At 49.8% G+C, this 12500-nt stretch overlaps 1 protein-coding gene across 10 annotated transcripts in view; it reads right to left on the reverse strand.

The window, feature by feature from the left end:
* The window catches only part of sh3pxd2aa (SH3 and PX domains 2Aa), a 78441-nt gene that overhangs the window by 31700 nt on the left and 34241 nt on the right, over positions 1-12500 (reverse strand). For all 10 annotated transcript variants that reach the window (XM_035534835.1, XM_035534834.1, XM_035534837.1 and 7 more), the window contains one exon: positions 3783-3808. In XM_035534835.1, coding sequence (XP_035390728.1) covers positions 3783-3808 — 26 coding nt within the window. The remainder of the gene's footprint in view (positions 1-3782; positions 3809-12500) is intronic.

Here is a 12500-nt window from a genome sequence, read left to right on the forward strand (position 1 = left end):
TGCCCAACATGTTAGCAGTGACAAACTCAATGACTGCACAGTCAGCACCAGCTGAAATGGACAAAACTGACTCTGGAGCAGAAACTGGGCTTGTTAGCTCAATTTAGATCAGTATAAACTCAGAAGCAACTGACCGTAGATCGGTTTTAAGACCTCAGCACATTCTTAGGCCAAGCCCCCATTGGCAGATAAAACACTCAACACTCCTGGCATAGACACTAACTGGCTTTCCATGTGTTTTCCTGAATGGCTATCATCGTGTGTAAACGCAGCATATCGCGAAGTCAAATGGCTGCCATCATGCTAAAATGCAGCATGTCGTGAAGCTAAGCTAAACGGTGTATTGCTTTGATTAACAATCGTGAAAAGGGGGTTATTTTGGCCTGCACACACAGGTAAACAGCCTGCAGAACGTTGCCACAAAGAGACACTTAAAGATCTGCAGCCAGCCGGGGGGGGGGGGGGGGGGGGGGGGGGGGGTGGAGGAGGGTGGAGACCCAGTTACGGCCCTCCTTCATCCGATGGGCTGGGGGTTGGGGGTCCTAAATAGCATGTCATTACTCTTGACAGACACACAGCACCACGAGTCGACGGTGGCCTACGGTTGCAGCAAACTCAGCCGCTCTGTCGGGCAACGGGTGTTTTGGAAGGTCGGTAACTACAATGCAGGATCCAAGAGAGGGCTGTGACTGGGATCTGCTGAAACGTTTCAAGCCGCCGTAGCTTCACTTCCAAGCTCTGGATCGAAATGAACGATTTGCAAGGAAACGATCGGCGGTTTTATACCATAAAGGGTTTTTTTCCCTTGTGCGGTTGTAAAAATCGGATGAGCAAAATGAAGCACTGCTGCAGTGCTCTGAAAGTCTCCAAAAGCCTTACGTTTAAGGTACTTTTTAAACCTGTCAGGCAATCACTTTATATCCGTATAATTCTAAGATTTATTGGGAACTATGTTTTAACTGACCCTTTTGGAAAGGTCATAGTCTTAATATGCCATGTGACCTTTAGCCTGAGCCATCCCCCCCCCTCCCCCAACCTCGTCTGGAAGCTACGCAGGTAGATCTAACCAGTCCTGTGCATGAACCTTCTTAATCTGCCTTGTGTTCATATTAATCTCCTCATCCGTCATAATCTTGCCACACTCGTGCCCTGAAGGCGTCAAACATATTTTGCGGTCCCGCAGGGTCCCTTTGTGCCTCATGAAAATGTCTTCTGTGTGACCTCTGTTTCAGTCCTGGCTAAAAAAAATTCCATCTGTGATTACAGTTTCGCTGCATGGAGCCACCAGAAGGAAGATGGGTCCCCTGATCTAGTCTAGACTGCTGTCAAGGTTTTCCCTTCATGAGATTCCAGGGAATTTGTCCTCGACATTGAGGACTCAAGGCCATCCAGAAGCCCTGGATACGACACACGACGCCGTCCTGTCTGCCAGACGGATGCCATAGATCATGAAAATTCCCATCCTAAGATCATCCGTGTCTGATTCCACCGCAGTGCCTCCTTCCTAAATTCCGGAATAACCTGCTCCAAGGGCATGGGGCCACCTGTTGTGGGGCACAAGCCCAATAAACCAGTGTCTTAAATCTTGGGAAAGATCTGGAAAATGAAAAACCACAAGTCCTTGCGAAAAAGAGTCCTGTTTCAAGCCAACTTAGCATGACATATGGTCCTGTTGACCTTGATTAGCTACATGATGCGTGTTTGGAATGACCCAGAAGGCACATATATCGATTTCCCACTTCCTCCATGGGGGGAAACCATCGAGTTCTGCATTCCATAAAATTGATCCCTGCACAGTCTCTGCTGACGCACTTGATTGTTGTCTCACGGCAAATGATTCTTCGCCCCAGTGCTCAGACGACACTGCCCCTCCAATGTCCGTGCACGCATTCTGGTACAGCTGGCATGTGCTTCTTTCCCGCCGATGCGTCTCACAACCCAACAGCTGGCGATGTCGCCTGGCGTGTTCTGGCAAAACGCCAGGGACTGGGAGGTTAGTGCCTATCCACGCCAATCAAAACGGCCATGAGCTCGGTGACACTGCCCAGCTTGCATGCTGGTCCCACCTGCCAACCCCGCTGAGAGGTGATCATTGCCGAAAAAGTGGCCGCTCAGAGCTGGGCGTGAGAGGGGCATGGACTCATTCCCTCATACGCTCTCCGTAGTAAACAGCCAGGAAAATAACAGAAAGCTAATCGCTCGTGCACTCGGCCATTCGTGCATTCACGTTAACTTGATTCGCCTGTGCTGCATAAATCAACGTCAGTGTAAATGGCTTTTACGGCTGAAAGTTAAAGTTGCTGTGAGCGATATTTACGGTTTTTGCTAACTCCTGCCAGTTCGCAGCCTCACTTTAACCCTGCACCCTTCGTCCAAACGTCTTTCCGAAATCTGCCTGTGCCAGCACAAATCAGTTCACAGGCAGGGAGGGCAGCCTGCGGTCTCGTAACGAATTTTCTGATTGGTTAATACAGCCAGACCACATTTCAGTCGCTGATTATGGAGTCTGGGACAGACACAGAAACATTTTTCTTCCCCAGAGCGTCTCCGTCAATGACAACGATCAGGATGCAGATACAGTTTAGTCAAATCCTGCTTCGCAAAACTGCTTAAGGCATCTTTAATCGGTTCGCTAAACGCAGACAGATAGTTCAAACCAAAGCCTGATCCAGAGCCGTTGTTCTGCGGGGTCTTGCACAAAAGGTTCTTAAAAGGGGGACGTGATTCAAACAGATGGCGCGTGTTAAGGAACCCAGTGGTGAACAATAGCGAGATGACCAGCTGGCAAGTAGTCGCAGATGGCCTGATGTCCGAGCATGTACAAAGAAGGATGTCATCTGGAGTTGTTTGGAATAAAGCTTCAAGTGGCAAGACCCCCAGGACTCCGATGCTGTAAGAGAGGACGGCTTTCGGATCACGTGGTTGAGCGATGACTGGGCGAATACGGTTGCCAACGGGCACGATCGGAAAGAAGTCCCGGCTGTGTGGTCTTTCGCGGGGACAAATGGATTTTGGTACAAAAAAAAAAAAAAATCAAGATGTGGTCTTCTTTCAAAGTGTATTATTCTTTAACCTATACATACACTGATCGAATTGTTCCATTATGGATAAAAATGCGCCCCCGCTTCCTGTGTGTGTGTATGTGTGTGTGTATGTGTGTGTGTGTTTTCTCTCTTGAGTGGATGATCGTGCATCTGCATCTTGAAATAAGCACTTGGCCACATCGATGTCTGTGGTCCGGATGCTAAATCACACACACACACACACACACACACACACACACACACACACACACACACACACACACACTTCTATTAGGAATGATACCATCTGGACGGCATCATTTTGCGGAACGAGACACGGTCCTGAACGACTTCCGTCTGGCCCTCCGGAGCATTTCTATTAACTTCCCGAGCGTCGGCACCACCACGCGGCACTACCACCCTCCACCCGCCCGCGTCTCCACCTTTCTCGGGGTGCCCCGAGCCCCACCCACAGAGGGGACTCGGGAAAAATCCCGAGTCACTGTTCCGGGCCACGCCAGATTCTTCCAAAGACCAAACGCTCTCCCTGTTCTCAGAGTTTGAACCTCACCCCGTTCACGGGTCATCCCGGCCGCGTTTTCTCCTCGGAGGACGAAGGGGCAGAGGCGTGGGGGAAACGGCGAGTAAGGCTGCAGCGGTGCTACGTGCTAACCGCAGGTCGTGGCGATGGGCTCAGGAGCGTGTTAGCGGAGGGAGCAGGGGACGGGCGTGTTAGGAATAATGGCGGAGGAGACTTACCTGATTTGCGCTTGGAGCCGTAGTCCCTGTAAAAGATGCAACAGCAGAGAGACATGATTAGAGCTCTGCTCGGCCGACGTCCCTGCTGCGCAGGAGACTGACAGAGCCTGCCAGCTCTGACCACATTCACTCACACACACACACACACACGAGCATGCAGGCACTGATGAGAGAGCAGAGTGTGTGTGTGTGTGTGTGTGTGTGCGTGCAGGCGCTGAGACCAGGGCTAGAAGACGAGTTGCTAAGTGCGACTAGTCATGTGACCCAAACAGAGCCACTCTGATGTCTCCACCTGCTCCCCTCTAAACCCCGCCTTTACTGCTCCAGAGGAGAGAGGGGGAGGAGCTTGATGGACTTCAACTGGACTGAGCTGTGTTTAGCTGCTGGGCTTTGAGCTGTGTGTGTGTGTGTGTGTGTGTGTGTGTGTGTGTGTGTGTGTGTGTGTGTGTGTGTGTGTGTGTGGGGAGAGGGCTATGTGCAAGACCTCAGGTCACTCAGAATGAAAAATGTGGTCAGTAAAATGACGAATGACGGATGAAGACAAGGAATGATGAGAGAAGTGTCAGATAACTATAGAAAATGACGGATTACAGAAACGTCCACACACACACACACACACACACACACACACACACACACACACACACACAAAAGGCCTTCTGTATGCAAAGCTCCATCCTCCTGACAAACAAAGACAAGCAGCAGAATGTCACGATACCACACAGAAACTCCGATAAAACCATTTCCTTCTGGTGTGACGGATCCTCCCGGAGCTGAAGTGAGCCGAGCGCGTTCCTTTTATTTCACGTGCAACCCTTTCCGCTGCTGACTACTGTTCCATTCGCGGATGCTACAGAGGGGGTGTCCTGACAAAATGAGCTCCCGGATTATGGAGGCATTACTCTGCGCTGAGCACTTCCTGTTAAGAAAAGCACTTTGAAACACATTAATGGAGATGTGCGCGCTAATGGGCTAACGCAGGATCGGGGTGCTGATCCTTCCGTTGTTAGAGGTGTGACGTGGAGATTTAGATGGCGGTACAGATTCGGTGCTGTGCAGGATAAGTCAATGCAAATCAATTGGACAGGTTGGGATTTTTCTCTCATACACGCCTCGCTGTATTACTACATTTGTAGGAACTTGTATCCAGCCGTTGAAACACTTGTAAGAATTTTTAGTGCAACATTCATTAGTACTTACAAGTACAACACCGTAAGTACACCCCTGTCCAGCACGCTCCCCCAACACACACACACACACACACACACACACACACACACACACACACACAGTATTCTGCCATAAGCCAAATTTTCACCAATATAGCTACCACTCCCACACTTCACTCCCACACTTCACTCTCCACTCTTCCGCTCACGATGACCCCATCTCTGCACTCATCCCTCTGGCCTTCCCTCTCACTCTCTCATCTCTCACCATCTCCATCCCTCCATCCACCGCACCATCAATCTCTCCCTTTGTGTCTCCCCGCGTGCGGATGAAAGCTGCTCTTTCTGCCCGGGGTCGGCTGGAACATTCCGGAACGGCGGAGCGTTTCAGAATGGCCTCCTTTGTCGGGCCACGCCAGAGCGCAGCAGAGCCAAAGGCGCTGTCTCCAGAGCCCTGCATTCGATGCGGACGACCCCACGGAAGCCGACAAGCTGCGTTTACATCAACAAAGGACGCGCGATTCACCAACGGATGCATCCGCACTGAGCAGCAAGGAGGGGAAAAAAACAGACTCCCAGTCTGATTTTAAAGGTTTTTTTCTGTTAGACAGCCCAACTGGTGAGCCAGTTGGATCCGCTGTGGACAAAACACTAACTGCTATTGACCATTTCAAATCTCTGTGGACTTCCTGAAAAAAATTCAGTGTGTGTTTAAAAAAGCACTTGATGATCTACTACATGTAATGACCTCATGGTGCCACTTGGGTCCCTTTAAAGCGCAGATAGAAAGAACTACAGTTCCAAGCATTACGACTCCTGTGGTCGTTGTTAAATTAATGCCATGAGCAGGGAAACTGAGTTTTGTGTTTGTGTTCCTGTTCGTTCACAGACCTCTGGCTGAGGTCAAGATCAAGCGGCCCCCTTTCGAATTGAAATCTGCTAAAAGCTTGAACCACGGTGCCACCCAAACTGCGGTCCTCTGCTGGCGTTAACTACAACACCTTGAGAGAACGTTTACTGCCACTCTTGCACTGTAAACACAAGACCACTCCGTGTTTGCGTGCTGAAATCTGGAGGCCCTGTAAACAGTGAAGTGCAGATTATATAACAAGGGGGACGGGCACGTTGAAAAGTGCTTCACGTCCCTGGAGACGTTTGAACTAAGCCCATGGCACACGCCCTAACCGCCAAACACACACATACACACACGTTTAGGCTTTAATCTAATGTAACGTCTTTAGGTTGTCAGACAATGCCTGTGCATACCACTCCACTACTCTTCCACCAGTCTTCTGCTCCTGCGTGTTCCCTCACGGCGTGCGCGAGTTGATGGACCTCGGCCGAGTTTTTTGGGGAGGTAAAGTGAGCTTGCGAGCTGCTGGGGGGGGGGGGGGGGTCACGAACAAAAAAGTAAATAACACGAGCGCCACAGCCGAGGAGAGGAACCGAGGGGGTCGCCCCCGAGAGCCCAGGGGCCTGGAGGTCCTCGCGTGTGCGAGAGTGCCAGTAGAGTGACAGACCGTTAGAAAGGGGGAGGGGGGAGAGAAAAAGAGAGGGAGAGAAAGAGAGAGGGAGCATCTGTAAGACATTAGTAGGGGGAAAAGGGAGAGAGGGAGAGAGAGAGAGAGAGAGAGAGAGAGAGAGGCAATGTCCTCAGGAGTGGAGAAAGAAAAAAGAATGATGGTGTGATGGGGGATGGCGCAGATGTAGGGAGGCTGAGAAAGAGGGAGAGAGGGGGGGGATGAGGAAAAGAGAGGGAGAGAGGGTAGGTCGACCCGGTCATCCGCTGACCCTGTCTCCCTCTGCTCAAACTTCCTCAGAAAGAGAGAGAGAGAGGAGAGAGAGAGAGACAGACAGAGGAAAGAGAGAGACAGAGAGGGGAGAGACAGAGAGAGAGAGAGATGGAGAGGGAGAAAGAGAGAGAGAGATGGAGAGAGAGAGAGAGAGAGAGAGAGAGAGAGAGAGGAGAGAGAGAGATGGAGAGAGAGAGAGGAGAGAGAGATGTGCTAAAGAGAAAATAAGCGAGAGAGAAGTAGAAAAGCAACACAGAACTTTAAAAAAAACAAAAGAACAAACCCAAGAAAGAACGAGAGAAAGTGTGGGAAAGGCAAGCAGGCCTGGGGAAAGGGTGACGTGGGAAAGACGGTCCCGCACCACTCCGCCGAAGAGAAAACAGAGAGACGACGGGGGGAGAACGCGTCGAGAGAGACAGAGAGGGGAGAGAGAGAGAGAGAGAGACAACCAGATGGGGCTCGACGGATAAGAGAACATGCTTGTAATGACTGGCCTGGCTTTGCTGAACTCGCTCACACACACACACACACACACACACACACACACACACAAAGAGATGGCCTGATACGAGGTCCTGGCCCCGAGTGGACCTTTCCTGTTATGGATGGCGGTGTCGCAACGGCTCCGGGTGGAGTCAGGCCGGCTACGCACGCGATCACGCCGTCATAGCAAAGGGCCACCCGACGGAGTAAGGCTTGTGAATTTTCATCCAGGTGTGCTGTTTGAACGCACGCGTGCGGTTCGGACCACGCAATCCGATTCGCTGCAAAGCTCTCGAGCCACGCCGTTCCGTCCAACGTGCCTGCCGCCGCGCCAGCAACGTTCTGCCGGCCATCGGTTGCTAAGTAACAACAGCGGTCATTTTACGCCGAGTTGTTTCTAACACCTTTTTTTTTTTAAGTGTTAACATTGAAGCGTGTATTTAAAACAATGCATGAAAACGATGGCTTCTTTGCCTTACTTTCCTTCTTGGCTAAACTGTCTTATAAATGTCTTATAAAAGTCTTATAAACTTCTCTGATGTCACAGCTGGGAAGATCTAAAGCTGAATCGCACACATGCTGTCAACTCTGATAACGTACTTGCTCTGGGGTTCTACGCATCTTGCATACATTTATACACACTGTCTGTCAAAAGGTTGGGGAGACATAGCTTTTATGATTAGTCTTTTTCTGTGCCAGATACACACTATGCAGCGTACTCTCTCACACACACACACACACACACACACACACTAAGTCTGTACTTTGTACAACCCCTCTACCACCATACCTAATCTCCACCTTCCTACCCTAATCTTTTCCAAACTTCAAGCCTGCCGTGCATCCGTAATGGCTCCCACATGGGCTGAGGCCTAGTTTTCCGCGGATCCCATGCCTCTTAGGTGAGGGGCGGGGCCTCGGTCTGTATCTGCCCGCATGAGTGTGCTGACCCTAAATCTCCCGTCGAGGACACAGTACACCCGCATGCGACCGGGACGACCACCTCGCTCCTTTATGAGAAGACCACCCTCCCTACCCACAATCCTTAGGTTAACACGCTATACATCCCTCCAAACAGGTTGAAGCAGGTCGTTTTGACACCCGTTTTTTTTATTTGTCGTTTTCATTACCCGAACGCTTTTAAGCTAACAGGGGTCAAGATGAACTAACCTCTTCGCCATTCCAGTTAAATTACCTGAAGCAGGCGGTGCTCCTTTGCACGGAGACGTGCAGGACACAGAACAAGAGGACCTCCGCGCGGCGCCGGGGAGGGAGGAGACCCACTGGAGGAGGGGAACCTCCTGACCCTGGCTGATGGCTACATAAAACATCCTCATCATTAGTCAGGGGCTCTCGACGCCTTCGCCGCATCCATCTCCAGCCAGTTCATTGGCTCAGCGCCGTCGCCCAGCTCAGTAAAAGTGGATTGGATTGGACAGGGTCCAATTTTTTCACTTGATGTATTGGTTAGTGGAGCGTATGGGTGATGGTTCAGTGTCCGGACACGACGCCACCTGAACCAGACCGAGGCAAAGCACGGGTCAGATGGGGGCTTCATCAAAGTGGTGGATAAAGACACTCGCACAGACACAGTCTTTTACTAGACTAGAGACTGCCTTTACCAGGTTAGAGACTGCCTTTACCAGGCTATAATCTGCCTTTAGCAGACTAGACTGCCTTTACCAGGCTATAATCTGCCTTTAGCAGACTAGACTGCCTTTACCAGGTTAGAGACTGCCTTTACCAGGCTATAATCTGCCTTTACCAGGTTAGAGACTGCCTTTACCAGGCTATAATCTGCCTTTACCAGGTTAGAGACTGCCTTTACCAGGCTATAATCTGCCTTTAGCAGACTAGACTGCCTTTACCAGGTTACAGACTGCCTTTACCAGGCTATAATCTGCCTTTAGCAGACTAGACTGCCTTTACCAGGCTATAATCTGCCTTTAGCAGACTAGACTGCCTTTACCAGGTTACAGACTGCCTTTACCAGGCTATAATCTGCCTTTAGCAGACTAGACTGCCTTTACCAGGTTAGAGACTGCCTTTACCAGGCTATAATCTGCCTTTAGCAGACTAGACTGCCTTTACCAGGCTATAATCTGCCTTTAGCAGACTAGACTGCTTTTACCAGGTTAGAGACTGCCTTTACCAGGCTATAATCTGCCTTTAGCAGACTAGACTGCCTTTACCAGGCTATAATCTGCCTTTAGCAGACTAGACTGCTTTTACCAGGCTATAATCTGCCTTTAGCAGACTAGACTGCCTTTACCAGGCTATAATCTGCCTTTAGCAGACTAGACTGCCTTTACCAGGTTACAGACTGCCTTTACCAGGCTATAATCTGCCTTTAGCAGACTAGACTGCCTTTACCAGGTTAGAGACTGCCTTTACCAGGCTATAATCTGCCTTTAGCAGACTAGACTGCCTTTACCAGGCTATAATCTGCCTTTAGCAGACTAGACTGCTTTTACCAGGTTAGAGACTGCCTTTACCAGGCTATAATCTGCCTTTAGCAGACTAGACTGCCTTTACCAGGCTATAATCTGCCTTTAGCAGACTAGACTGCTTTTACCAGGCTATAATCTGCCTTTAGCAGACTAGACTGCCTTTACCAGGCTATAATCTGCCTTTACCAGACTAGAGACTGCCTTTACCAGGCTATAATCTGCCTTTACCAGACTAGAGACTGCCTTTACCAGCTATAATCTGCCTTTACCGGACTATAATCTGCCTTTACTGGACTATAATATGCCTTTACCAAGATATAATCCGCCTTTACCAGACTAGACTGCCTTTACGAGATTAGAGTCTGCCTTTACCAGACTAGACTGCCTTTACCTACGGTGCGTATTTATGAATGCTAGAGTCTGGAAACACAGAGGGAAAGAAGACGTGAAAATGTTTCCTGAGGCAAAAGAGAGTGAGAGAGCAGCTATAGATAAACTGCGCTGGAAAAAGCCCCTTAGGACAGCAAGAGAGAAAGACCAGCCCGCTGTCCTGCCCACTCTAATTCCCAACAACTGCCAGTTTATACTGATCTCGGATCAGCACCTCGCAGTAGTTGCAGCATTGGGCGTGCTTCCAAAATGATCTCAGCCCTAACTGACACCTAGGTGATGTTTAGAAAGGACTGACTTCTGCCGTTTTATAAAAGAGCGAAAGATGACCTCTACTGGCCAAACGTGGTACAGGGAAGAGCAGGGGAAAATAAGTGAGCCAACGCTGTCATGGCTCGACACAAAAAGAACCGCAGCACGCCAGTTAAATAATGTAACTCACGGGCGTGTGATCAGTAACGTAACTGATGACAACGGGACAGGAAGTGTAGGGATCCGCTCCCGTTCTGTATTTATAGTCCTTCTACTGACCCTTAAAGGAGCCATACTGGCTCTGGATCAAAAGGCTAGAACTACGGTATCCACGCGCCGCAGAGTCGTCTCGCAGCGATTCCCTGCTACGTGTACGCAGTTCCCCTGTTTGATCCTCCTCTGATGTAGGAATATCTGACGCAGATATAACACCCAAAGTGGATCAAAAGGAGGACGCGGACACGCGTTTAACGCGACGTTGCAGTTCATTCCCTTACCAGCAGGGGTCGTTTTCCAACGACCAGTTGGCAGGTTCGTGTCATCTGCAGCAGGCGCTGTCTTGGTTGCTGGCTGTTTGTACCTGTGGTCGGTTGTTGGAAATGGTGGTTGTGGTGGTGATGTGGAAGATGAAGGATTTCTGTAGACCTTTGATCTGCTGAGAAGCCATGCTCTAGAGAAAGGGGACACGCTTTGTGTGTGTGTGTGTGTGTGTATGTGTGTGTGTGTGTGTGTTTGTGTGTGAGTGTGTGTGTGTGTGTATGTGGGTGTGTGTGCGCGTGTGTATGTGTGTGTATGTGTGTGCGCGTGTATGTGTGTGCGCGTGTATGTGTGTGCGCGTGTATGTGTGTGTGTGTGTTTCTACTGAAGTAATGAACAAGTCTCGGTTTATTCTGAGCATTCAAAGGCTGTCTTTGTCCAAAATGTCTTCCCTTCTCTCAACCCCCTCGGACACCCCTCTTCCTCTCTCGCTCTCTCTCTCTCACGCTCTCTCTCTCTCTCACACTCTCTCTCTCACTCTCTCATGGACAAACTGACATTCGCACTTTCTGGAAATAGCATGAATACTGCAGAGGGGTTCAGTAGAGGACAGTCTGTTTGGAGACCTTCGTCTGAACTCTAAGATTTCCATGTGAATTTGGGGGGCATTTTGTTCTATGTGCCCAAGCCTGAACAGCTATCTTGTGAAATGTGTGTGCGTGCGTGCGTGTGTGTCTGTGTCTTCACAAACTCAGCAAGTAATGTCCTTCTGAAAAGATCCATCAAAACGCTTCCTCACCAGAGCCTCAACGATGCCAGATGACAAAACACACGACGCTCGGTCCGTCATTCCAGGGACGGTAAGGGAAAAAAAGACAAAGGCAGGAGAGATGACCAGCAAAGAGCTGACCAGCAAGCTTCACAGCCAGTAAGGCAGCATGAAAACAGCCCCCCAGTCACTGCCTGACAGGATCTCAGCATGTAGCCAGCTCCTCGTGCGGCGGCCATGGACCCGTGCACTAGACACCCGACTACCGAAACAGAGTTGCTACGTGTCCGCGTTCGAAACAACATTTAACGCGTGATCTGTGTGTGTGCGCGATTACCCTGGAAAAGAAATCAATGCACGCAGGTAATAAATAAAGACACACACACACACACACAGGAACAACACGGAACAGTGGCTCCAATTACATGCGCTCTTACACACATGCAAAGGTGAGTGAGGTCCCTGTTCTGAGCTCTGTTTAAACACTGAGAAGCCATTGTTTGTGAAATTCCCACAGTTGCACCATAACACTGTGAAAAGGAAGACCCTGTCCTTTAGACTGATCAGTGTTAGGTGTCTTATGGATAGTGAGTGTGTGTGTGTGTGTGTGTGGATAGCTAACTCATCAATCTATTATTTTGGCCTGAATCAATCACACGGATACACATGTACACAAATAGGCATGCCCACACACACGCACAAACACAACATGCTTGGACTGGAGGTAATCACTCATGCTATCCATCTGGACTGAGTCAGTGTGTGACATGACCATATGCGCACACAAACACAAACACACGGGCACAAACACACATGCACACACACATAAGACGCACAGAAAGTGCTCTTGAGAACACACGGCTGGCCACTGTCCCTGGTTTGTGTTGATTTAATAGGTACAGGAAGCAGGGATGCCCAGACCATATATCTCCTTA

The sequence above is a fragment of the Electrophorus electricus genome, chromosome 16, assembly GCF_013358815.1.
Source record: "Electrophorus electricus isolate fEleEle1 chromosome 16, fEleEle1.pri, whole genome shotgun sequence".
NCBI classification, from domain to species: domain Eukaryota; kingdom Metazoa; phylum Chordata; class Actinopteri; order Gymnotiformes; family Gymnotidae; genus Electrophorus; species Electrophorus electricus.